Here is a 27697-nt window from a genome sequence, read left to right as displayed (position 1 = left end):
GGCACTGATTGGCACCACTGGTGGGCATTGATAGGTGGCACTTGTGGGCATTGATAGGTGGCACTTGTGGGCATTGATAGGTGACACTTGTGGGCACTGGCAGGTGGCAATGACAGATGGCACTTGGAGGCACAGATGAGGCATCTGTGCCTCCTTCCTCTTGGGGACTGATGTCCCTTTGAAATAAGCCGGTGATCAGCTTTTTTTTCCTCCTCACGCTGTCAGCATGAGGAGAAAACGAAACCGATCACCAAGCTTTTGTTTACATCATGTGATCAGCTGTCATTGGCTGACAGCTGATCACATGGTAAGGGGCCGGGACCGGCCCCTTACTTGGATCTGTGATCATCCGAGTCTCCGTGACTTGGTGATCACAGCGCGCACACCGCGCGCCCTGCAGGGTGCGCGCGGTGCGTGTGCACAGGGGAGGACGTCCTATGACGGCCTCCCGGAGATTGAGGTCCGCGCTGTAGCCATCATTCGGCTATGGGCCGGACCTCAAGTGGTTAAATTGGCTTTAAGCTAAAAAACACTGAGGGTTTAATACAAATTTAAATTGTTTTTAATGCATTTTTTAATATATTTAATCTATTATAGTTGTCAGTCAAGTGAAACAGTTAAAGCTGAACTTCAGAAATTATTTGTATTGCATACCTACATTGGTCCAGCATGGCACAATGTAAGTATACATATCTCTAACCTGATGGGCTGCTGAAGACGCGGACAATCACTGTAGTAGTTGGTGCTACTACAGTGAAAACCATAATCTCGGGTTCTGTGCTTCCTCTCGGCACGCTGACCACAGCAGGTGTGGGACTTCCTTGGCTGTGGGCCTAAAGCGCTAACAGCTTATGGACAGTCAAAGGGAGGTCAACATGGACAACAGCCTAGCAAATTAAAGGCTATGTTCACCTTTAATTAAAAAAAAATAACAAATGCACATGTTTTTGCAGGTTTAAAAATGTGCATTTATTTATTTTTTTAAAACAGGAGCCTACAAAGTATCGCACCCGTGTTCAGCAGATCACAGGTGCAATATCAGGCTCCTGCACACACTGTTTACAGCTCTGTGGGTGGTCATTTGCAGAGCTGTACACAGTGTGAATTAACTATGAGCGTGCTTACCAGCAGGGCCGCAGTCCATTCAAACTAGACGTCCATCTGCTGTGTTTTTTTTTCCTTTCACAGTTTCCTGTGAATGATTCGACGTGGCTGGGTGGGCTTTTTAAAAATCTGACAGTGGGTGCGGGGATAAGGACAGCTGTCACACTGGGGTGGTGGCAGTGAGGGGATAAGAGGTGGAACAAGAACATGTTACACCCCAATTATGGGTCCTAAAGTGTGAACTTATTATTTAAGTGGCAGAAAACAACATTCACTAATAGAAGAAGTGCCAGACCAAATGATAAAGAGAGTCCAAATTGATGTATTGGTGTACACCAAAAAAAACCTCAATGTGTTTTTGGGGTCCTGAAAAAACTCCCCCTTTATTAGGGAGAGGGCCTTGAGTGTACTCAAAATAGGGCTTTCCTGTGTGAATCTGTGTAGGAAAGCAAATTACTGGACTAGGAGAGTTACTAGCCAGCAGCATCTGGTTGCATTATGCAAGTCCACCTAATTTGCTGAATATACTTCAGCAAAATATGTAGGCTGGCATAAGAGAAGGGGGTTACACAGTACCTTATGGAGTCAGAGAAGGAAAATTGCTAAAATGGCTCCTCTAAGGTCTGTGCACAGTAGCGATGGCAGCATAAAATCATGTGACCTAATAGGGGGTCATTTACTAAAACTGCAAAAGAGTGCAAAATCTGATGCAGCTCTGCAATAAAACAAGCTTCCATTTGTTTTGTTTTTTTCTTGTTTTTAAACAGCTCCACCAGATTCTGAGTGCACCAATTTTAGTAAATCTCCCCCACAGGGTCATCTCACTGGTATTGCTATCTCAAAGTATTGATGTTGGTGTTAATGACCTGGTTCCTGGACAGACAGCTTTTACACTCTAGAGCAGGGATTTCCAAACTTTCCAAAGAGCAAGTTAAGTGCTTTAGACTTTAGGGGGGTCAGACTGTGGCCAGAGAAAGTAGAAAATGTCCCGAAGCCAGTAGGAGTAAACAATGCCCCAGACATGGTGGTCAGTGAGAAGACTAGAGCCCCGTCTTTGTTTTCAGTGGGGGAATAGTGCCCTATTATTGGTGTCACTGGGAGGAATAGTGCAGGCTTGTTGGTATAATTGGGAGTAATAGTGCCCTGTCATTGCTCTTGGTGGAAGGAATAGTGCCCCATCATTGGTGTCAGTGGAAGGAATAGTGACCCACTATAGGTGTCAGTATCTGGAATAGTACCCCATCATTGGTGTCAGTGGGAGGAATAGTGTCCAATCATTGGTGTCAGTGGGGGGGAATATGCCCCATCATTGAAATCATTGGGGGGAATCTGCCCCATCATTGGAGTCAATGGGGGGAATATGCCCCATCATTGGAGTCAGTGGGAGGAATATGCCCCATCATTGATGTCAGTGGGAGGAAAAGTGTCCCAAGGGGCAGATAAATGCAAGCAACAGGCCCCAGTTTGGAGACCACTGCCCTAGAGGATCTCCAAGGCTTGTAGTGTAATTTAACAAAAACTGAAACTGAAGCTCCACACCACTGCTAAGAGGTTGAGATACAATTTTATTCCAAAAAAAGTCAAGGGGACAATCCAAAAAGCAGCCAACATGTTTTGGCAGTCTAGAACTACCCCCTCATTCAGAGTTTGATTGACAACATGAGGATAGACTAGACACAAACTGGACCTTTGATGTTATTTTTTTCCAGTTGGATTGCAAGCACAGGGCTTGTCAGGTACTGGATTGGCAGCAGTTCACTTCTAGTTTATTCACCTTGTTATCAAGCCTTGATGAAGGGAGCCCAGCAGTGGTGTGGTGCTTTTTGTTACATAAATAGAAATGTGATCTTGACTGTGCTTTATTTAATGCAGCGTCACTACTTTAGTTAAGCTATGGAAGTATGATAAAAGTTGTTTTGACAAGTGATTTGTTGTCCAGTTCAGCAATGCTCATTTTCATTAACCACCTCAATACAGTGCATTTTCGCCCCCTTCCTGCCCAAGCCATTTTTCAGCTTTCAGCGCTGTCGCACTTTGAATGACAATTTCGCGGTCATACAACACTCGACCCAAATGAAATTGTTATCATTTTTTCCCCACAAATAGAGCTTTCTTTTAGTGGTATTTGATCACCTTTTTATTTTTGCACTATAAACAAAAGAAGAGTGACAAGTTTTAAAAAAAACACAATAATTTTTACCTTTTGCGATAATAAATATCCAATTTTTTTTTCTTTAAAACAAATTTTTTTCTCAGTTTAGGCCGATATGTATTCTTGTACATATTTTTGGTAAAAAAAAAAATCGCAATAAGCGTATATAGATTGGTTTGCGCAAAAGTTATAGCGTCTACAAAATAGGGGATAGTTTTATAACATTTTTATTTTTTGTTATTTTTTTACTAGTAATGGCGGCGATCTGCGATTTTTATTGTGACTGCGATATTGCGGCGGACACATCGGACACTTTTGACACATATTTGGGACCATTCACATTTATACAGCAATCCGTGCTATAAAAATGCATTGATTACTGTATAAATGTGACAGGCAGTGAAGGGGTTAACACTGGGTGGTGATCGAGGGGTTAACTGTGTTGCTAGGGGAGTGATTCTAACTGTAGGGGGCGGGGACTCACTAGGGGAGGAGACCGATCGGTGTTCCTCTGTACTGGGAACACACCATCGGTCTCCTCTCCTCTGACAGGACCGTGTTACCGGTAATCGCGGGTGCCCGGTGGACATCGCGGCCGCCGGGCACGCGCACCGGGTGCCTAGTGACACGGCGGACGCGCGCGATCGCCGCCGGCGGCGCGCGCGCGCCCCCTGGTGGCCTAAGAAAGCGAGGACGTCATATGACGCCCTCCCGCAACGAGAGCTGCGCCGCCTGGCCGTCAATTGACGGCCGTCGGTCGGCAAGCAGTTAAAGACTAAGGATATTAGAAAATATTGCCAGCCATTCTTAGAAAAAGTCCCTGAAGGGTGGGTCCCTGCCTACCTGTCTTAACACAGTTGGAATTCACATATTGGGAGCTGTATTACTTGCCAAAGTATTTATATTTTTGTACATACAGTTCTGAGAGTTACACAGCCCAGTCCTGTCTGGAAGGGCAGAAGACTTGATTTTTATAAGGCTCACAGGCATTCTCCCTCCTACAGACTGTCACTGGACAATGAATGGAGAAGCAGCACACAGCTGAGCTCATCTCTCTATCATTCTGCTTTTTCTTCCTATCAGAATGCTCTCCCAGTCTGAGCTCTGCTGTACATGGGGTTGCAAGAGGCTGGCACTAGGACAAATTCAATTCAAAATAATAATACTTTTAATAGGAAAGCAGAGGGACTGGCAGGAGCACACAAAGGAAGCAAAACAAAGAGAACAGGAGACTTTTTCATACAAGTACATGGTACAGCAGGCACATGCCAGGAATATTAAATGTTGGGGTAAGAAACACTATAACTTTAGCAGAGAAAGGCTGAGTCTTCTGCCCTGCCAGGCAGGGCTGTGCTGTAAGGTGAGCTGTGTAAAACTCAGGAATGGATGGACAGAACTACAGTACATCTCCTTTTGGCAGGTAAAAGAGCTCCCATTTGTGTATTTAGCACTTAGCCTGGAATTCAGCTTTCTATTGGCAGACATTATAAAAATAGTACAAATTACCTTTAATGACCTTTACTATCAACAGCTACAAGAAACACTTCAATTATTGTGCTAGCAATTTAAATTGAATTTGCACACATACTGCTATACTACCAGGTAAAAAGGTACAGGAGATAAAATGCATATTGTTGTATACGGATTTCTGTAATGTTATACTATCATCAATAGCTTCGTTATGAATTTTTCATGACCATAATTATATATGACCTTTCAAAGCACCAGATTATTTCACAAAATTACTTCACCAAGAATAGACAATTTTAAATCATTGCTCAGGAAATGTTAAGTAATCTTTCAAAAAAGTAATTGGTTGTAATATTAACACAGTTCATGCATTTTCACATATTTTCTTTAACTCCTAATGTTTGGCGGTTTATTACGTTGAAAGCAAACTTATTGGGTTAAACTAAAATGGACTAAAAGTGCTCTAGAATTTCCTGGTGAATTTCCTGAGGGCTGCGCTGACTTTGGATTTGATAAAACACAGTAGACTAACACCAGCAGATGACATGGTTCCCCAAATCATCATTGACTGTGGAAAAGTCACACTGGACCTCATCCAACTTGGATTCTGTGCCTCTCCACCCTTCCGCCAGACTTGATTTCCAAAAGAAATCCAAAATTTTCCACAGTCCGTGATGATTACAGAATCTGTGGGGTATTGTCTAGAGGAAGATGAGACACCAGACCCAACAATGCAAATGAGCTGAAAGCAGCCATCAAAGCAACCTGGGCTTCCATAACACCTCAGCAGTGCACGCAAAAGGAGCCCCGACCATCTATAGAGTGCATACTATACTGTACATGGACATACTTTTCAGTAAGCTGACATTTCTGTATGAAATATATAACTCTGTGTGTAAGCCATCTATATAAAATATATGAGTTTCACTATTTGAATTGAATTACTGAAATAAATTAACTTTTTGATGAAATTCAAATTTTATAAGATGCACCTGTATATCTAAAATTTTAGGGAAAGAGGTATTAAATTCAAAAACAAAATATTGCAGCTTACCAATTCTTAGATGTGGTGGCTGCATTAGTTCCCTTTTTTTCACCTGGTGATTCGATTAGTTTTTGCAGCTTCCTTTAACAGACCAAGCTGTCCAAATAAAGTGGTAGTTAAGAGGGTTGAGACAAATAATTTAACACTGACAGTGATGCTTACAATGGTCAACTTTCATTCCTGTAAAACCTTTATCACAAAAAGTAAAAAAGAAACAGTTGCTGTACCTTTTACTGTAACTGCCGTTAGCTGGAGTTTGGCAGCAATTGATTAGTTAAGGTTATCAAAATCTGCCAATGCATCTAAAACTACCCTTTCCACTGATTAACAATGCTGCAGTGGAATGGAGACACCCTAAGACAGGAAGTGTGTTACTGGCCAAATCTCCAGGTGCAAATAAAAGAAAAAAGAAAACTAAAGCAGCTGCCACATCTAATGACTAGTAAGTTGCAAAATATAACATTTTTGGTTTTCATTTTAAAATGACTTTCAAAGATTGCTCTCCTTAATCCAATGGATCTGAAATGGATGTCCCAGGGTCGTGACTTTAATTTTTGTTAGTTTGGAGAGCATGAGATACTCTATGTAGTTGAAAAGTTCAGCAACTTTTATTTATCATAAGAGTAAAAGCAATAGCCATTGTAAAATGGGCTTAAAAAATAACTCTTTTGTTTAATCCCCCACTTCTTGTATTAAAAAAATAATAATTTCATCCTACCTTTTACATGCTAAAGCACTACCCCCAGTTTCCGTCCCATTACTAGCCATAATGAGAAAATTAGTTTTGTTTAGTTTAGATTCGTTAATCTAGTTATTTTGTTTTGTTAAATTTGGTTAATTCGTTCAATTCGTATTCTGTTAAATACCGTTATTTATGGTATTATTATCGATATTCTGTATTGGTGAGAAATTTTCCGAAGTAGAGAGTTTGTTCAGTTCTTGTGTAAAAACTCAAAAATGTATTTAATAATAAAATGGCAAAATATTACAAGAACAATATCAAAATGTAGAATGTAAAAGTAACATCAATAATGTAGTTCTATTCTTGAAATGAAGATTGTATATATAATCAAGCTTTTACTCCTAAAATCTGACCCCTCCTTCCTAAAAAGGCTGGTTTAAGGTTCTTATTTGCCTTGCAGTTCTACAAACTCTAGTGACAAAATGTATTAGAGCCCTTGCACACTGGGGCGGTTTGCAGGCGCTATTGCGCTAATAATAGCTCCTGCAAACTGCCCCGAAAGTGCCGCTGCTGTGTATCCAGTGTGCAAGCCCCGAGGGCTTGCACACTGGAGCGATGCGCTGGCAGGACGGTAAAAAAAGTCCTGCCAGCAGCATCTTCGGAGCGGTGAAGGAGCGGTGTGTATACCGCTCCCTTACTGCTCCTGCCCATTGAAATCAATGGGACGGCGCGGCTATACCACCGGCAAAGCGCCTCTGTAGAGGCGCTTTGCGGTGGTATTTAACCCTTTCTCGGCCGCTAGCGGGGGTAAAACCGCCCCGCTAGCGGCCGCATACCGACGGTAAAACGCCGCTAATAATAGCGGCGTTTTACCGCCGACGCTGCCCCCCGCCCCAGTGTGCAAGGGCTCTTAAACAAACTCCAGAAAAGGCGGGCTTCAACCACCTCCTCCCCTCACGCAATGGTGGGGGTTGCTCAGTCTCTATGCATTGGCATTCCTGAGGAGTGGGCAAGAACAATGTGTGAAATCATTTAACCTATACATTATAATTTCATCATCTAAATCAAATAAGGTGACATAAATCAGTATGTATATTATATTCAATGAAAGGCCCTTGTTCTTATTAATATCTTAATCAAGAGATATTACCGTATAAAAAAAACTAATATTCTTAACTAAACCATACCCAAACTTTAACATCTTAAGAAATGTGAAACCTTCCTTCTCCCACATGTGATGGGGGAAGGTGAGAGCTAATTACTACCATATGTTAGTTCTACAAAGAGAAACACAGGCTGAAGCTACAATATGTATGTTTTCACATAAGTATAAAAGTCTGTATATTTCACTTTTCCATATCTAGAAGACGTACATATATACAACTTAATCATTCTATAAAGATCTAACCCACTCATTCATGTGTTAGTAATGTTATTGATAAATTAAAGAAAACTTATAACATATTCGGGATTCGTATTCGGAATTCGTTTTATGTCTTTTTTCAAATTTACAGATTTTATTTCGATTCAAAGTGTTCGAATCGACAACTTTAGATTTTATTTTTTTGTTTGAATGTGGCAAAGTGAACAAACAAAAGAAAAATCTTCATCAAATGATTACAATGACTCTTTAAATCACCTTTGGCTTAACAAAAACAGCATCATTTTGAAATGGTACTAATAACACACACAGTCTTTGATTTCAGAAATATGTTTACAGTTAGAATTCGACTGTAAAATTCAATTCTAATTTCAATTCACATTTTGGAAATTCGGACGAATTTCGTTTAGTTTTTCGGAGCATTCGGTAAGTTTCGTTTATACTGTAATTCGGGTATTTGGATATAGCTGAAACTCCGAATAACGAAAAATGTGTCTGAATATTTATTCGGAAGAAAATGAACTGCACTACAGTCTACTGTAGGTAGAGCAACATTCACGTTATTCTGAGCATTTCCTGAGTCCAACCTGTTGTTGATATACCTTCTAGGGCAAATAGCTGGAGTTTGACTTTAACTTATCCCTTTTCATCAGGGCTTGTGTAAGTGTGGGCTAGGAGGAAGCTATGCTGATGGCAGGTTATCCTGAAGTAGATTTCTTCAGCTTGGATTAAGGGCCAGCTCTGACCACTACTTTAGTGCTGCTAAAAACCATTGTCAACAGATCGGGAAACTATTGTCAGCAGGACAGGAAGTAAAAGGTTAAAGGCTAAGTTCATTTTTGTTCACTTTTTTTTTTTTATAAATTCCAGCTCCCCTATGTACCAATATAGCATTAAGAAGAAAAAAAGAAAAAAAAAATCTTCTATGTGGTGGACTATTAAGGCACGATAATTTTTCAGAAAATTATTTGTAGAGTGTTTCTAGAATTTAAAAAAATATTTATTAGAAAAATATATAGAAAAAGTATATAAAAAAGCATGGAATGTTTTAACACATCTAAAACTTATTCACCGTCATATACAATGTGATACAATACAGTCTATACTTCTTGCAACTGACGCGTTTCAGAGTACTAAGTTGTCTCCTTCTTCATGGGTATTTAGCAAGAAGAAACTATGTTTAAATGTTGTGACGGTATAGTTAACATTCCAGTAGTTTTCTCTTTAAAAACATACGAGAGTGCAAATGCTTTCAAGTTCTCATTTGAGAGATCCCCAGTGGTATATGTGTATACAGATGTCAGACCCAAGAGGGAGCCCGCCGTTGACCCAACACCCCCTCCTCCGCAAGGGGAAGGATGACCAAAGAGCAGGGGGAGCCTGAAGACCCACTGAGGTCAGGAAAGGAAAAGCCCTTGAGAAGCAAAGATTTGTTCTGACTGCTCGTCTTAACATCCAGCAACCAAATGAGGGGGTTTTAGATGTTTTAGATGTGTTAAAACATTCCATGCTTTTTTATATACTTTTTCTTTATATTTTTCTAATAAATATTTTTTGAAATTATAGAACCACTTTTCTGAAATATTATCGTGCCTTAAAAGTCTACCACATAGGGGATTTTTCTTTTTTCTTCTTCAATATTGGATGTGGCACTACCCCCTTGCTCAATATTACTGGCCCAACAATTTCTCCTTCAATATAGCATTAATGTACTTTTTGCAAAAATAAAAAAAGCTTACTATTAATGCTACACACGCTTATCTCACTGTCTTCATAGCTGTTTAAACACACTGCTCCATTACTTCTGCCTTACTTCCTGGTCAGACTTTAGGTCATGACACAGGAAGGAGTTGACCAGCTGAGGGTAGATGATGCAGGGTGTGTGCTAATGAGATCAGCTGGTCAACTCCTTCCTGTGTCATGACCTAAAGTCTGACCAGGATGTAAGGCAGAAGTAACAGAGCAGTGTGTTTAAACAGCTATGAATAGAGTGAGGTAAGCCTGTGTAGAATGAATGGAAAGCGGTTTTATTTTCGTAAAATAATACATTAATGCTATATTGGTACATAGGGGAGCTGGAAAAAAAAAAAAGGGAAAAAAAGATGAACAAAGGTAAACTAAGCCTTTAAATGTTTAATTTGCACATTAATTTTCTCTCTCATTTCTCTCTCATATTCACACCAGTTATGCAGCACCCCAGTGTTCATAACTACGGTACAATGCTGTCAACTGGCCGTCAAAAGAGGATCTGCAGACCAATGACTATTTTACTGTAATTCTTCCATTATACATTGGTCTACATTTTACTGAACACTCTCAGTTTGTGACCAACCTTCCTTCCACAAATAATATACTAATTACCATAAACACCTGCTATTTAATGACTTTGCTAAATACAGGCACCTGTTTCGCTTCCTTTCTCATACTGTGTTTATATTACAATACCATTAAGTTGTTAGATATAATTGACATGCTTTCACAATCTGTAGAAAATGCATAGATTGTGTTTGTATGACAATTCAAAGTATCGTACTTCCAGAAATTAGTTCAAATAAATCCTGCTTTATTAAATTATACTTCTGTTATAAGCCGAGGAGTGTAGCATAATTAATGAAACAAAACATACTTCCAAAGTGTAATTATTAACTTCACAGCAGTGCAGAGATTAACAGCTGTTGCTTTGTCCGGGATGGAATCTATTTCAGAAAAATAAATCACAGCCAGACTAATCAAAGGCTTCCGTGATACTTTGTGTTGCACGGACCTATCTGACCAAGACATCACTTATAAGCATAGTTAGTGTGTATTTTATGAGGCAATCATCAAATCTGTACAGAAATACAGAATATTGATTCAACAAGGCTGACAAAGCAGAAATGCTGCTAATAAAGGTTTTGATTGCATATGGGCCAAGAATGAAATTAACGGACTCCAGCCAGGATAACAATTCAGTAGGAAATTAACATAATCCCTGCCTGTGCGCACATGATGTTTATTTTTCAACTGTGAGCTGAAACACTTACCTCAATGTATGCAAATCATTTCACAGCATCACAACGCAAGCAAACCTAAACATTTCAAGTGCAAGATCTTGTCATGCCCTCGAATTCCATTACATTGTACATTTATTGTATGGTATACTGCAAATGCAACATTTTTATTTTTATTTTTTTTAAATTTTTTTAGATTGGGCTGGAATTGAGATGGTTGTGATAGTTTACGCCCTTTGTCAGGTTTCTATTGTGGTCTGTGTCCCCATTAGTGTTGGGCGAATGGTTCGGGCCGAACATTGGCTGCTCGCCTGATCAGCGAACACCCAAATTGTTGGGGCGTTCGACCGTTTGTTTGGCACGTCGAGCGCCCCACAATGCATTGGAAACCCTGATTGGCTGACGTAATGAAGGATTTGCCCAATCAGGGTACAGAACACTGTGAGAGCCATGATTGGAGAAAAGTAATGATGACTATGCCCATTCATGGCTCATTGCTCATAGACCCACCCCACACTATAAAGGTCCCTTCTCAGAACAGCCATTTGCAGTGTGATATTGGAGTGGAGAGAGATAGAACAGGGCTCTGTTCATTGCTACTAGCAAGTTAGTGTGCTATAATGATTCTATCGTGAGTGTAAAGTATCAGCGTAGTGTGAATAAAGTGATTTATTGTAAGTGTAGTATGACTGTTCAGTTTTACTGTAGTGTCAGTTTAGTGTTTAAGGGCAGATTATCTGCAGTATATTAAAGTGTGTCAGTGTAGAGTCTCAAGGCAGTTTTACTGCAGTATAGCAGTGCACCAGGGCACTTTTACTGCAGTATATTAACCACTTCCACACCACGCAAATTCTGACACTTCTCTCCTACATGTAAAAATCATATTTTTTGTTGCTAGAAAATTACTCAGAACCCCCAAACATTATATATGTTTTTTTAGCAGACACCCTCAAGAATAAAATGGCGGTCATTGTAACTTTTTATGTCACGCGGTATTTGTGCGGTAATTTTTCAAAATTGGAAAAACATTTTCATGAATAAAACAAAACAAAACAGTAGTTAGCCCATTTTTGTATAATGTGACAGATGATGTTACACAGAGTAAATAGATACCTCACATGTCGTGCTTTAAAATTGCGCACACTCGTTGTATGGCGCCAAACTTCGGTACTTCAAAATCTCCATAGGCGGTTTAAAATTTTTTTTTACAGGTTACCTGTTTAGAGTTACAGAGGTCTAGTGCTAGAATTACTGCTCTCGCTCTAACGTTCACGATGATAACTCACATGTGTGGTTTGGATGTAGTTTACATATGCGGGCACGACTTACGTTTGCGTTCGCTTCTGTGTGCGGGCTCTTGGGGAAGGGGGCACTTTAATTTTTTTTTAACACTTTCCCTTTAACAAATTTTTTTTGATCGCTTTTATTCCCATTATGAGGAATGTAAACATCCCTTGTAATAGGAATGGTGCGTGACAGTTCCCCTTTATAGAGAGATGTGGGGTCTATCTCTCCTCCAGGCTGGAAAGCATCAGACTAAAAAAAATTGACGATCTGATGCTTTTCTAGCTGAGATCTCGGCTTTGTTTACTTGTGCGGGCCGAGCCTCCGAGGATCATAGAGATTGTCGGAGACCATCTGTCCCTTGGAAATCTCTATGCCTCTCTTCTGGTGCCAGCTGATTCTTTCTCCGGGTCCCTGATCGCACAGGGGAGCCCGGAGAAGCACCAGAGGGCGGTGGGAGGGGGACATCCTGTCGCCTCTAAGAGCGATCAAGCAGCTGAACAGCTGATATGATAGTTCTTATTATGCTCAGAATCGCCGGCTCTAAAAAACGATCTGGATGATGCCTGTAGCTGCAGGCATCATTCAGATATCTCAACTGAAAGCCAAGCACGTCATATGATGGCCTGTGGTATAGAAGTGGTAAAAGTGCATTAGCGCACTTTTACTGCAATATATTGAATTGCATTAGTGCATTTTTACTGAAGTATATTGAAGTGCGTTAGTGCACTTTTACTGCAGTATATTAAAGTGCGTCAGTGTACCTTTACTGCAGTATATTGAAGTGTGTCGGTGCACTTTTACTGCAGTATATTGAAGTATGTCAGTGGAGTGTGTCTGCATAGTGAGTACTCAAGTTAAAGTGCACCAAACATCACTTTCCATTGTTTAAAGTGCATCCAAGTACACATTTCCATGTCTCTGTTACATTTCAGTAATAAGCCTCCCCCTCATTACTGGGAGGACAACAAGGAGAGTCAGACGTTCTCATGGCACTGTGAGAGGGCCAGCAGTGTGTGTGTCCACAGGCAAAGGTGGACATGGTCTGTCCTCAGGCAGGGCACCATTTCCGGGAGGACAGACCACGTCTGGCTTACTAAACTAACCTCATCTTCTATGACTCAAGCAAAGACTAGTTCGCAGTCCGCCAGAGCAGACTTTTTTGCCTCCTTGTCCACAGCTACTGCAGCTATAGCCCCAGCATCATGCATGGAGGAGTCAATTGAGTTATTTGAACACAGCGTCAGCCACTTGCTCCTTGACGATGCACAAGCATTACCTGATTCTGATGTTGGTTCTGAGGTTGAGGAAGGCAGGAACATGAGCCTACAGAGGGAAGAACACACAACAAATTGGCAGTGATGCTCCCCCAGCAGCAGAGTATTGCCAAGTTGGCTCCAGTGATGAGGATGGAGAGGATGATGATGATGATGAGGTCACTGACGCAACTTGGGTGCCAGATAGAGCAGAGGAGGAAAGTGAGGATGAGGCACAACCCCAATGAGGCAACCATCATGGAAGAGAAGAGAGCAGCCATCCTATTCCACCAAATTGTGGAGCTGTTATCTGTTAACCATTTGGGTACCACATGCTTGACAAGGCATTTAACATCCCACCACTCAGCCCATTGGCAAGAGCACCTGAAAGCCACACAAAAGGGACACAATTCTGCTCCTACTCACGCCTCACCTTTCAGGTCTACACCCACTCATGAACTCTCAGCAGTCTCCACTGACAGGGATGATGGTATAGTGAAGGGTGTCATAGGTCCTTGCAGCACATCTGCCAGCGGCACACCACCAGCTGTAGAGTATAGCAGGCAAATTTCTCTGCCCCAGCTGCTGCAGGGAGAAAAGAAATACAGTCACTGTCACCCACATGCCCAGCGTCTAAATTCCAGCTTATCCAAATAAAGAAAGCTTGCAGGGAAAATACATTTAAATGTCATTTTTTTTCTTCATAAAATGTCAATTTTGCTGCAGCAGATTCTATACACGGTAAAGACATTTTCCAGGCAGAATAGGGGGACCCCCAGGCACTATATTTAAAGGAATTTATATTTTTTATTGTTTCACTGTAAGCATCAATAAATCACTGCTCATTTAAAAATTATGTTTTTTACCAACTTTTTTTTTCATTGATACATGTCTCCTAAGGCAGTACCCAGACACCCATACCCTTTGTATGCCCGATAACTTGCATCTTAGCCCTCTAAATGGGCACTTTTGATTTTTCCAGTTCGGGTCCTACAGACTTCAATGGGGTTCGTTATTCGGCTCTGAACTTTTGCGGTGTTCGAGAATTCTGGCCCGAACCGGGGGGAGGGGGGGGTGTACAACCCATCTCTAGTCCCCATTAGTTAGATTTACACTCTCCATTTACCCTGGTGACCATTGTGACAGAGACAGAAATTGGAATGGGAAATCTAAGGTCATCAGAAAAAAAAGTGAGGGTAACTTTTTCAATTGGGACAAAAGTTCCTGTGACAACTGTACTGTACTATGGGTGGTGTGATGTGTAAATAAACAAAACAAGTATACTTAAGGATACTGCCCGTGTTCCCACATATAAAAGAATCAAAAATCAAAGAAATGTAAAGCGCTGCCTCTCCTGCTAGCTCAAATAATTACATATAATGCAAACACTTGTTGAATATTAATGATATAGACGTGGCAATAGTGTTGATGACCCTTCATAGGTCAGCAAAAAAAAAAAGCCATTGATAGTTTGTAGTGACATATCACTCTTGAAAAAGTCACATGACCAGTGCCGAAACATGTCAGGGTGGAACATGTGACATCATAGCATATTACCAGGAAGCAGATTACCACTGGGGAGCACATGACTGAGAATCTGCAAATGTTTGAATGACCAAGGGGTTGCCATGTCTAAATCATTAATATTCAACAAGTGTTTGCATTATATGTAATTATTTAAGCTAGCAGGCTAGGCACTGTAGTACTTCACATTTCTTTGATTTTTGATTGGTGTTTAGGTAGTTACGGGCAGAGGGCACAGGTGTGCTGTCCAGCTCTGGTCCCGGGAACCTGTAAAACTCTAAAAGAGACAAAGCTGCTGTGGCTGAATAGTGCACCTAGCAGTACGAATGTTTAGGGTAGTATAGGGATGAATGTAGGGAACACAAGAAGTCTGCAGCATTTTTTCCTGGGTGCATATTGCCCTAAACGTTCATATTGCTAGGTACACCATCCAGCCCTGTTCAGCTCTAACAGCTGTCAGCCTCAGAGTTTGGTTGGTCTAAACATCCAGTGTTCAGGGGACCTTATAAACTGACTGAAACTGGACTTTAAAGTCTTTTTTGAAGTGCTTGAGGAGCTTTGAGAATAAAATTACTTCACAGTACAAGCAGCTAGAGAGGTCAGGGGTGGCTAGTTTCTAGCTTGTTAGGAATGTGTAATTATTTTAATGTACAGGTGCACTTTGAAGGAAAAATAACATGCATTAATATTGAATGAGAGGCCACTTTAGCAGGCTTCAGGGTCTCGTAAGTGCTGTCTGGTTATGTCTAAAAGAGTAGTTTTTTAATAGCATTAATATTGTTTCTAATACTACATATATATCCCTAGTAGCATGTTCAAATAATTTATTTTATAAGATAAAAAAAAATCCCAAAAAATAACTACCTGCTGTAGTTTTTAAATTAAAAAAAAAAACAGGTTAGTAAATGAATGGTTGTGCAAAAATTGCTACTTTGGAAACATGAAGGTCAAAATACCTGAACTGGACTTGATGGCATTTTACATTACCCATTACATGGCCTTTGAAGATTTAAGAACAGACACAGAAATTCATTGAAACAATGCAGTTCACTCTTCCTTAATATCATTTACATAAAATCTATGATTTTTTTTTAAGGAAATCTATGGAACATTAGCAAATTTTCCAATCTGTTTGCAGTTGACACGTTATTTGGATAAAAAAAAAAATCTATATTCCTAAGTGATTCTTCTTTAGATTTATTCTTCAATTTGACTCATGGCTGTAGTTTATGAAGCACAATGTGACCCAAAGGAGATTAAATCGTGGGAAGTGATAGAAAATCATTAATATCTCGATCCATTTGGTTTTACTCATTAAAGACAGCTATGCACATTGGAGTATTTAACCGCTTGAGAATTTTGAACATAAGAGATACATCCTAAAAAACTTCAATGGGTTTTTAGGATCCATCTCCTATGTCCAGCTGCCACCACTACCTTGGCCACTATTACTGGCAATTATGGGTTGTCAAAATGACATTGAGGAATTGCTTTGACTTACATAGCAGAAGCAGCTGTCAAAATGCAGCCCCTCCTATGTAAAATGGCACTTCTAGATAGTCTGCAAGTGTCACAGAGTAAATACAATGTATTGCTTCACTGTATCTACTATTTTTATTCAGATGTAGACTAAAGGTGTGGCGTTTAAGCTGTATATGACATTGGTTAAGTGTGGGTACACACTATGAGAAAAATCGGCAGAAAAACTCCATACCAGGCACGATCATTCGATTTTCATATAGCGTGTACACCGATTTCGACATCCGATTCAATCATCCAAATGAAAACTTCCGAAGGGACAAACTCCAAAATTTTTCTCGTACATGAACAGAACTAATGATTTTCGTTTAATGTCTACTGTTTTCGTACAAGAAAAATTAGATACAAAAGACTGTGCACAATCAAAAGCAAACAACAAAAAGCAAGCCTTTGTTATTTAAGAATTTTTGTACAATTAGTACCATCCTCGGTTTTGACCTGCTATGAAAGATGGAGGAAAACTGGACGATCATTTGTCTGATTTTCTTATAGTGTGTACAAAGCTTTAAAGATGCAAGCCTGTAAAAACTGGTTCATAAGGGATATAAAGGTATGAAGTGGTTAAACATAAATAAAAGGAGGAAATGAAAGGTTGCTATCCTCATTAATATTGACTTCTATTAATTTGTTTTTGTTTTAAAATTACTATCTGTCATAAACCAATGACAATAATACCTCGGGTCCAGTTCACATACTTATTTTATGTGTGTATGATTGGATAATTGACGTGAATCTATACAAAATTTTTTGTGTGAACATTCCCAAATCCTTTAATAAATTGACCTAGTTTTCTCCATGGTCAGGACTAAAAAATACATTTTATGTTAGCTAGGTAGATTTAATTTCTTGCAGTAAGAAAAGCCTCATCTCACATGGTTTCCCAGACAATCCCAACCTGTGTGCAGAATTTAAGCCCGTGTCTACAAAGCTCAATAGCTTAATCTGAAATGTATACTTTCAGGTGGATAAGCCAGAGGACCGACTCCATCAATCTCCCTGCCATTTGGAGTTTCACTCAGAGAAAGAAAGTAGGTCTGGGAGCAAACAGCTTCTGTTCTCTTTTTAGAGAAAGATTTTTTATTATTAGAAAAGAAATGTTAAAAGATCATAAAATGAAAATTAATCGCCCACAACCCCATATATTGCTTTGTTCTGGCTTTAGAATATTAGCAAGGTACCCATTTAATGACTGTATGCCGTCTAGAAAAAAAGAATTATTGTGATTTCTTTTATAACAAGAAAGCGTGACTTTTTATGTTCACCATCCAGCGCGTTGTGTTTATGCACACATTTAATAACCCAAAGTTGCAAAGAAATTTAAGCAAATATTAACAATTTCAAATATTTATAAGCAGATGTTTAATTATAAAATATGTTGCCTTACTATGTTCTAGCATATAAACCATTCTACATAGGCATGTTTGAGTTTCTATGAACGAATGTCGATGCAGATGTAACAATACTTCATTTTAGCATTTCAGTTTTATTGGTATTATCGGTATTTATTTACTACTTGCTAGACTTTTTCTATAATCAGTATGAATTAAACATTTGGGATCAGATTTGTCAGACAAACTTGGATAAATGAGCATATTTGCAAAGAAAAAAAAAATCATATAAGAGGATCATAGCATATTCTGTATATATAATTTTATATGCTAAATTTCTATTTTCATTTCTCTTTAATCACGTAAAACATTACAATTACCTTAACTACAGTCTTTTAATTGTATCTAAACCCAAAAGTAAAAATATAATGTACTGCAGTTAACCAATCCTTTTTGTACCAAGATAGTCCATTTCCTCTATTGCTCTCTGGTGAACATTGGGGGTGGTCTCCGGTTTCAGTTTATTGTCATAAGAGGATGATGGTACCCCTCTCTTAAATTACTTGATTATATCTATTTAAGGCCTCACTATTTATTTCAATCCTTTGATGGGGTGACAGCATTAGTTTTCTTTTGTTATGCTTTTTTTTTACATTTTTTACCTACTGAGCCTGCAAAAACAGATCCTGTTCTAGAGTGATCATGCTCAATTATTGTACTGTATCTACAGAGAACCAGTAGTGTCATCCAAGGACAAGAAGAACAATAGAACACTTTCCCCTCTCCTCGCTGCCTAAACATAAGGGTGAGGGGGGGATGCTCTGTAGTCTTGAGATGACATGGTTTAAAGCTGAAGTCAAGGAATTCAGCCACTTTCTAATATGTTCTGGCTTAATATGGGTTAAGTCCAATGAGGTGCATGCCACCTTGTGTACTTGGTAATGTGCAAAAGCCATCGCTATGCTTTCAGCGCTGAACCTTCTGGTCTTTGTCGCAGCAGTTAAGGAGTTGCATGCTGCTGCTCTGCCCGCCCCTGCCCTCCTCTTGCCCAATTACACAGAACTTTGCATTGTGTGAACCAACTCACAAAATACAAAGCCTTCTGTGAATACACAATGGAGGGGAGGAGTGGGCAGAGCTGCTGTTTTGTGAAAAAGCAAATTCTCTGGGGAAGTGGTCTGGATGTCAGACAACTTCCTCAAACTCAATACATCCAAAACCAAGCTCATAATATTTCCTGCCCCACATGCCCCTTCCCCTGACTTATCTGTCAAGATCAGGTGTAGGTGTAATGCTGGACTCTGAACTCTCCTTCTGGCCCCACATCCAACCAATGTCCAAATTTTGCTGACTCACCTACCGCAACATCTCCAAAATACGTCCCTTCTTAACCAATGACACCAAAAAGCTTCTAATTCACTCATTGGTAATCTCTCACCTTGACTACTGTAAATCCATCCTCATTGGATTACCTTTACATCAGTTATCCCCCCTTCAGCATGTCAAGAATACCGCTACCAGACTCATCAACCTTACCAACTGCTCAGTGTTTGCTACCGCTCTCGGTCAATCCCTCCATGGGCTTCCTCTCACCCAACAATTTAAATTCAAAACACTAACAATAACTTACAAAACCATACACAACTCTGCACCCAGCTATATCACTAACCTAGTCTCAAAATACCAACCTAAACGTTCTCTTCGTTTCTCCCAAGAGCTCCTGCTCTCTATTTCCGTTGTCACCCCCTCCAATGCTCACCTCCAGGACTTCTCCTGAGCCTCCCCCATCCTCTGAAACTTCGTATCCCAATATGTCTGACTATCTCCTACTCTATCTACTTTTAGGCGATCCCTGAAAACTTTTCTCTTCAGAGAAGTCTATCCTGCCGCCACCCAACAGCTGTACTTTTATTTTCTCCATCAGCTCAGCCCCCACAGTTATTACCTTTTGTATCACTTGACCCTCCCTTTTAGATTGTAAGCTCTAATGAGCAGGGTCCTCTGATTCCTCCTGTATTTGAATTGTATTGTAATTGTACTGTCTGCCCTCATGTTGTAAATCGCTCCGCAATAATAATAATAATAATAATATTTATCTCCTGTCAGAGCGCCAGAGGGGTGACATGTACCTTGATGGACTTAACTCATAGCAAACCAGCACATTTTAAAAAGTGTCTGAACTCCTGGAGTTCAGCTTTAAGAACCCTGCAGGGTGCACAGAACAGAACTGGATTTCTGGCAAGATCGATTTTTGGACTTATTATACAGATGGAAGAAAAGCTTATAATGGAATGTTTTACTTGACCTTTAACACTTTGGGGTCAATGTGTAAGAACTTTGCTGTATGAAAGTGACACACATTCTCACAACCCAGGCAAAACTTGGCACATTTTGTTTATTTTAATTATCTGACATGATTGGAAGCACCATCTAGTGGCCATAATGCCTTTTTCCCCCTGATTGAGGTATTTTATTTTGTGTGTTTTTGTTTTATGTTATATATACACAACTAAAAATACTGTAGCTGTTGACTTTTATAAATCAGTTACTTACCAGTGCCTGCAGTTCAGTGTGGATTTCCTAAAGTTGGTACTTCTTACCACCGTGGTTCCTTGGCATTGCCATCTTGGGTATGGTTGTTGGCTGAGGCTGTCTAAGGAGCCACAGTCAGCTCCCCACTATATAAGCATGAACTTGCTCAGCACTCTGAATGGTCCTGATGCCCCCTGGGTTATGTGAGGTGTTCCAGGAGGCTGCAGGAGGGGAGGGGGCAGGACAAGCATAATCATCCTCGCCTAGGCAAGAATTATGATGGGAACAAGTACCTATAAAAAGTGTTAAGCACTAATGGGTAGAGATAGGGACAGGGGATTATAACGGTGCCAAAAAATTATAGTTTCTGCAAAAAATACATAGAAAATTATTTTATTTTAAACATTGTTAAAAAACATGAACATGAAATTCATTTAAATACATGGGTGCATAAACAAAAACAACACAGAGCAATATGTAATAAGAACCCGCTAAGCTGTTGTAAGGCCAGTATAGGTTACAGGTAATCAAATCCTACATGTTTCGCCAAGGCATTGGCTTCCTCAGGGAAAAATGATTTAACCTGTGCAAAAATGTAGACTCTAAATAGAAAAAAGAAGAAAAAACATAAAGTATATGTTCTATTGAAGATACAGGACAATAGTTTATATTTGTTTTAGTTTAATCATTGAATGCGTGACATGGTTAAAAATTACCCCCCATGACCGGCATCCCCAACACATCCCTCTGATATACCTACCCCTTGGTTCCCGACGAATGTTGGGGCAAGGAAGTAAAAAAATATATATTGATAATATTCTCTTTTTCTGATTGCTAGGTCCTTGTTAGCCCCCTGCAGCCACATATAGTTGCGGTGCAGGACTGCTGATCACTTTGGGGTTCCTTGCCCCAACATTCGTCGGGAACCAAGGGGTAGGTATATCAGAGGGATGTGTTGGGGATGCCGGTCATGGGGGGTAATTTTTAACCATGTCACGCATTCAGTATGTGTTCTATCTTCAATAGAACATATACTTTATGGTTTTTCTTCTTTTTTCTATTTAGAGTCTACATTTTTGCACAGGTTAATTCATTTTTCCCTGAGGAGGCCAATGCCTTGGCGAAACACGTAGGATTTGATTACCTGTAACCTATACTGGCCTTACAACATCTTGGGGGGGTTCTTATTACATATTGCTCTGTGTTGTTTTTGTTTATGCACCCAGGTATTTAAATGAATTTCATGTTGATGTTTTTTAACAATGTTTAAAATAAAATAAATTTTTATGTATTTTTTGCAGAAACTATCATTTTTTGGCACCGTTATAATCCCCTCTCCCTATCTCTACCCATTAGTTCTTAACAATATTGGGATGAAGTGCCTTACATATTGAGGACTTTCCAGCCATATTCTACTATTTCAAGAACCTATAAAAATTTGTACTCGCTCCCCCTCCCCCCTAAACTAAAAAACTAAACTAACTTAGTTACAGGCTGGGGATAGGGAGCAAATCAGCAGTACTTTATTTTTGAGTGAATTTCCTCTTTGAATAAATACTGCACGATGACCATTAGATGGCACTTATGAGTTTTGTCTTCAGCTACACTTTAAAGGATAAGTTCACCTGTGTACAAAAAAATAATAATTGCAGGTTAAAAAAAATGCATTTATTATTTTTTATATTAGGAGCCTGCAAAGCATTGCACCAGCGGTCAGCAGGTCGCGGATGTAGGTCTCCTGCACACTGTGAGTGTATCTGCTTACCCATACATCCTGTACGAGGAAGCCGATACTCTCTGACAGGAAGACTCAATGAACTACCACAGCGCTCCACCGCCCCTATGTAGTTAATTGAGAACTACAAGCTGACAGCCGCTAAGTCTGTTGGGACTTGTTGTTCATTCAGACACAGAGCTCTGTGTCTGAATAACATGGCCGCATGGGCGGAGCTCTGCAAGGCTGTGCTGCTTTCAAAAAGTGACAGCTAGTACGGGGAACTTATCCCCATACTGCTGCCACAGTGAGGGAGAAGGGGGGCAGCGGGCGGTGGCTGCAGCACTGGGAATACATTACATGTTTCACTGTAAAACTGGGTGGAACATGTAACATGTTCCCAAATGTGAACTTATCTTTTAATCCTAACACTCAACTTTAATCCAGTAACTCAATCAAGAATTTAGCTCTAAACCCAACATACGTATCCCAAAACTGAAGCAACGGTAGCAAGTGTGATCCATCCCATGCAGAAATATCACAGCATGGAGATGCTGATATTGAAAAACAATGATCAGCTACTCAACCACAGATCATGATCAACAGAAAACTAAACTCAAGTTCCCAGCTTGTTTGACAACTTACAAGAAAATACTGGTCTTAGCACAATAGAAAAACTGTCACATATTATGCTTCTAGCAATAATAATTTTAAGCGTATGCCCAACTTATCATTATAGCAATCTCTGAACCTGCCAATAACGCCATGTACCCATTAGCCAGACTCTACTGGGTTTAGGATTTCTTGTTTTTAATGTAGCGTACCTCACAATCCTTTGTTATTAGGTCATAACAAAGAGACTGTTCTTAATTACACAGAACACATGAAAACTTTGGCTAGCGCCGGATAACAAAAGGAGAACCTTTTCTTCTTACAGTACAGATTTGATGAAGCAAAAATCTCAGCAAGGGCAAACACAGGCTGCATGAACCACTCAATTATTTCCTACTGGTTTAGCTCAAGCATAGAGATCGCTCTGATGTTTGATCCCGTTAATTGGAATGTACTGAATTCATCAATAAGATGCCTGTGACGCTTTGAGGTCAGGTTCATGCAAAACAATATGGGATGTTATTTTGAGCTTTAATTTTATTTTCTGCTTTTATTCTTTCCTGTTCTCATACAAATCAAACCAGGGCTATAATGCTTTGATTTGATGTTTTCTTGGCTCCTGCTGTTATACTGATCTGCAGGAAAATTCCATATATTAACTTTCAAAGCTGACTTTCCCAGAAGAGCTAACGCATGCTCACCGCACATAAATAGTAATGGCACTGAATAAATCAGTTATATTTAGAATGATAAATAGCAATTACAGGTGAGATCTTGCAGGAGAGATTGTGCTGTCAAGGGGAACTGATAAACTGGCCGTTGTTTCACTTCCATGCCAATCATATGATTGGCATCTTACTTTATTTTATGAAGGCGTCTTTTAAAGGGAAAATATAGTGGATAATAGTCAATTTCATTAAAATTTTTTATTGGAGTTTATACATTCGTACTCTGATGCTTGATATCTTACTACTTTTTCTATACAATCTTTGTTTCACAAATAACCATAGAAAATTGAGTACTGTCCGTGATACTTTTTCTATTTGCACTAACATATAATTTTTCATGGAAGAGCTTTTGGGGTGTGTCCCCTTCTTCAAGGTCCAAGCAGTACTGATTCACTAAAGTTTTAGCAGAAGGCAAAATGTTAAAACAAAACAAAAAAAAAAAAAAAAAAATCTCTGAGGTAAAGGAAAAAGAAAAAGAAATACATACAAATCAATGTGTATGGCAATGGTAATAAGGCTATCAGCAAGTGAGATAAGACAGAGGGAAAGCTATAGACTGGAGTGGGGGGGATGATGGTCACAGAGGGGGGTCATAAAACTGTAGTATAATGGGTGAGGAAACCAATATCTATTTAGGCCAGTAAAAAAATTATCACGGACAGTATTCAATTTTCTCTGTCACAATTGCACTAATACGGCTACAATCACCTCAAATAACCATGTAACAAAAGATTTCCAGTGGTTTCTAAGGAGAGCACAGCATCTGTAACATCCATTTAGACATGCTAATGGACGAAGTCACTTGACGAGAGGGGAGTGAGTGGGAGATATGCCCAGTACACACAAGTGGAATGTCCGACAGAAAAAGTCCGACGGGAGCTTTTCATCGTAAATTCCGATCGTGTGTAGGCCTCATCGGACTTTTTATGTAGAAAATTCTGACGGACCTAGAAAGAAAACAAGTTCTAAACATTTCTGACGGAACCAACTCCTATCGGGAAAACCGCTCGTCTGTATGCTGTGCCGACGTACCAAAAACGACGCATGCTCTGAAGCAAGTACGGGATGGAAGCTATTGGCTACTGGCTATTGAACTTCCTTTTTCTAGTCCCGTCGTACATGTTGTACATCACCGCATTCTTGACAGTCGGACTTTGGTGTGATCGTGTTTACACAAGACAGTCTCAGCGGAATTCCATCGGAACTCCGTCGGAAAAACCTTCAGAGTTTATTCCCAAGGGAAAACCGGTCGTGTGTACAGGGCATTAGGCTTCCTATAGGCTACAGTTCCTAAACTTGAGTTTAGTCGTTTTTGGCACTTTATTTGCCAATGTACGCTTTTAGCAGCGTTTAGGAGCTGATGCAGTTAGGGGTGCTTAAAACTCCCCCAACTGCCCTCTCCTTAACGCGGAAGAATCGTGTTTAGTAAAGGAACGTTTTGGCCACTGGCCCCTGGAAAATGCAAACCGCAGCAAAATCGCTGTGAAATTTTGCAGCATTTTGCATTTTCCTGTGGCTAGCGGTCAAAGTAGGCTATGTGTACATGAAGTCTTATTCACATGGGTTTGTAAACAGCTGCTTGATGTACTGTATTAAGCAGAAATAACAACTGGCTTTATCCAGCAAAAGTTATACTAGAAAAAGTAAAAAAAAGGAGCCTAAAGCCCCACCTGATGGTTTAAAGCGAAACTGAAAAATTATATATGAAAATACATTTCTGTTTCAATTGTTTTTAAAAAGTTTTTGTTGAAGTTTTTAGAGTTTACAAAAAAAGTGGTTACAATTACAAATGCTGGGAGCAGACAATTGCGCGGCAGGAGGGATTCCCCTGTCAGCACTGTCTGTGTTAATGGGGGAATCGTGAAATTTGCACCGTGCATGGCCTGCCTAAGGCAATGAAGTTAGGAAATCAGGATAGGCTTGAAGTATGGTTTTGTTGTGGTGTGGACAAAGTATGTGTATGGGTTTATATAGCATGTGTGGGTTTCCTCTGGGTACTCCAGCTTCCTCCTACACTCCAAAGACGTGCTGGTAAGTTAATTGGCTCCTGTCTAAATTGGCCCTAGTATATGTATGTATGAATATGAATTAGGGACCTTAGATCCTTAGATTGTAAGTTCCTTGAGTGCAGGGACTCTGATGTGAATGCACAATATATATGTAAAGTGCTGCGTAAATTTATAGCGGTATATAAGTACCTATAATAAATAAAAATGTGTATATATATATATATATATATATATATACACACATATATACACACTGTATATACACATGCACACATCATACTAACATACAAAATTGGGCAGACAGTACCAAAGCAATATAAATGTAAATGTCCATGCACACGACCTGTTGAATTCCCAGCAAACCACCTGATGAATATGAATACAAAGGGTTGCACGTATCATACAGAGCTTACTATTGCTCATAAAAAACTGACAGCATGTAGCAATTTTCAGGCATCACTGCCAGGTGGAGAAAAGGCAGGGATGCTTAAATTGTTGCTACATGCTGTCATATTTGTATGAGCAATAAAATGCTCTCCATGGTGCAACACTGCCTCTCTCTATACACTCATACACGCATACAGACAAACACACACAGAATTACATCAGACATCCCAACCTGCAAAAAAGGGAGGTCACGCTCCATGCCGACAAACCCCCCCCCCCCCCCCATTCATAATAAAATACTATAATAAAATAATACCTTAAAGATAATTAATAATATAATGCCATAATAAAATAATACTTTAAAAGATAATGTTGTGTCACACCAACAATGCAACCTCACTGTGCCCATCAATGCAGCCTCACTGTGCCCATCAATGCAGCCTCACTGTGCCCATCTGCAGCCTCATCAGTGCCAACAATACAGCCTCAATGTGCCAACAATGCAGCCTCACTGTGATCATTTGCAGCCTCATCAGTGCCAACACTGCAGCCTCACTGTGCCCATCTTCAGCCTCACTGTGCCAACAATGCAGCCTCGTCAGTGCCCATCAATGCAGCCTCATTAGTGTCAACAATGCAGTCTCACTGTGCCCATCTGTATCCTCATCAGTGCCCATCTGCAGTGTCACTGTGCCCATCTGCAGCCTCACTGTGCCAACAATGCAGCCTCACTGTGCCCATCTGTATTCTCATCAGTGCCCGTCTGCAGCCTCGCCAGTACCTTGATTACACACAATGGGTGTCTCCCGCTGTGTCATGTAGCTGCAGTCTTAACTGTTCGGCGGCTGTCCACTGTAACAAAGCCCCGCCTCCTCATCCATGATAGACGGTCAACTGAACACTAATACAATGCTGGGAAATTGAATCAGTGTTCCGTCTATCATGGATGAGGAGGCGGGGCTTTGTTACAGTGGACAGCCACCGAACAGTTAATACTGCAGCTACTTGACACAGTGGGAGACACCCCCACTGTTTGTGATTACACCAGGCTGAGTGGCAGTGCAGGCTCAGCCGGGAGATCGTGCCGCACTCATGGGTGTCCGTGAGCCCGCCGTTCAATGCAGGAGTATCCCGCGAGTCGCGGGAGACTTGAGATGTCTGTTACATGCATGTGTTAACTTTTTTTTTTTCATCTACTGTGTTCAACCATTTTTATAGTTCACCATTTTTATAAAACCTTCTGTACTTTATAGCTAGAGAGCGACACCACTACATCTAGAGTTTGATTTGACTAAAGGCAAATAGAATCTGCACTTTGCAAAGTGCAGTTGGACTCTACAAGTGCAGTTACGCCATAGCTTAGTAAATTAGGTAAATTTCACTTTGCAAAGAATACATAATCATATTTTGCTTGCATATGATTGGATGATGGAAGCCAGCAGAGCTTCTTCTTATTTACTAAGCTCTGGAGCAACTGCAAAGTGCACAGTCTATTTGCCTTTAGTAAATCAACCCACTACTGTCTACTCTTTACATCCAACCTTCTGCCTGGTGTACAAGTGAGCATCACCCCTTCCCTTCCCCATTCTCCAATGCTTGGAACATGTTAGGATGACAGCTTTACATAGAAAAAAAGACAGATGAGACTCTCACTCTCGATTTTCTCACATGTAATGGGTCATTAAGAACCGAAATAAAGCCAACAACTAAGTTTTCGGTGTAACCTAGTTTTTCCTGTTGCCGTTAAGACATTTTAGTGTTGTTGGAATTCTTTTAAAATACAATTCCTGGCAAACAGCCAAAACACAGGTGAATTACATATACAGTATGTCTTTGGTTTTACCTGCCAAAGGATTTAGAATTTAGTATAATCAGTCATGTGCTTCATACACCTCTGCCACACTCCACTGCCAGGGGGATCAGTCTGCTTCTTGAGTCAGCTTTACTATTTCATGTTTCA

The 27697-nt window shown here is 40.1% G+C and overlaps 1 protein-coding gene across 12 annotated transcripts in view; it reads right to left on the bottom strand.

Annotated features, from left to right (window-relative positions):
* Positions 1–27697, bottom strand: part of B3GALT1 (beta-1,3-galactosyltransferase 1) — a 477862-nt gene that overhangs the window by 232751 nt on the left and 217414 nt on the right. For 2 of the 12 annotated variants that reach the window (XM_073633978.1, XM_073633990.1), the window contains exon 5: positions 5781–5867. The exons of 9 other annotated variants lie outside the window; for them this stretch is intronic. Coding sequence is in view for 1 of the 3 variants with exons in the window: in XM_073633990.1 (XP_073490091.1) it covers positions 5781–5805 (25 nt within the window). In the remaining 2 variants the exon portion in view is untranslated. Of the gene's footprint in view, positions 1–5780; positions 5868–13797; positions 13944–27697 lie in introns of those variants that run through there. One more of the 12 variants, XM_073633989.1, reaches the window with a different exon arrangement.

This window comes from Aquarana catesbeiana, linkage group LG06 (assembly GCF_042186555.1).
Source record: "Aquarana catesbeiana isolate 2022-GZ linkage group LG06, ASM4218655v1, whole genome shotgun sequence".
In the NCBI taxonomy this organism is placed as follows: domain Eukaryota; kingdom Metazoa; phylum Chordata; class Amphibia; order Anura; family Ranidae; genus Aquarana; species Aquarana catesbeiana.
Note: the sequence above shows the minus strand (reverse complement) of the source record. Positions and strands in the feature narration are given on the sequence as shown.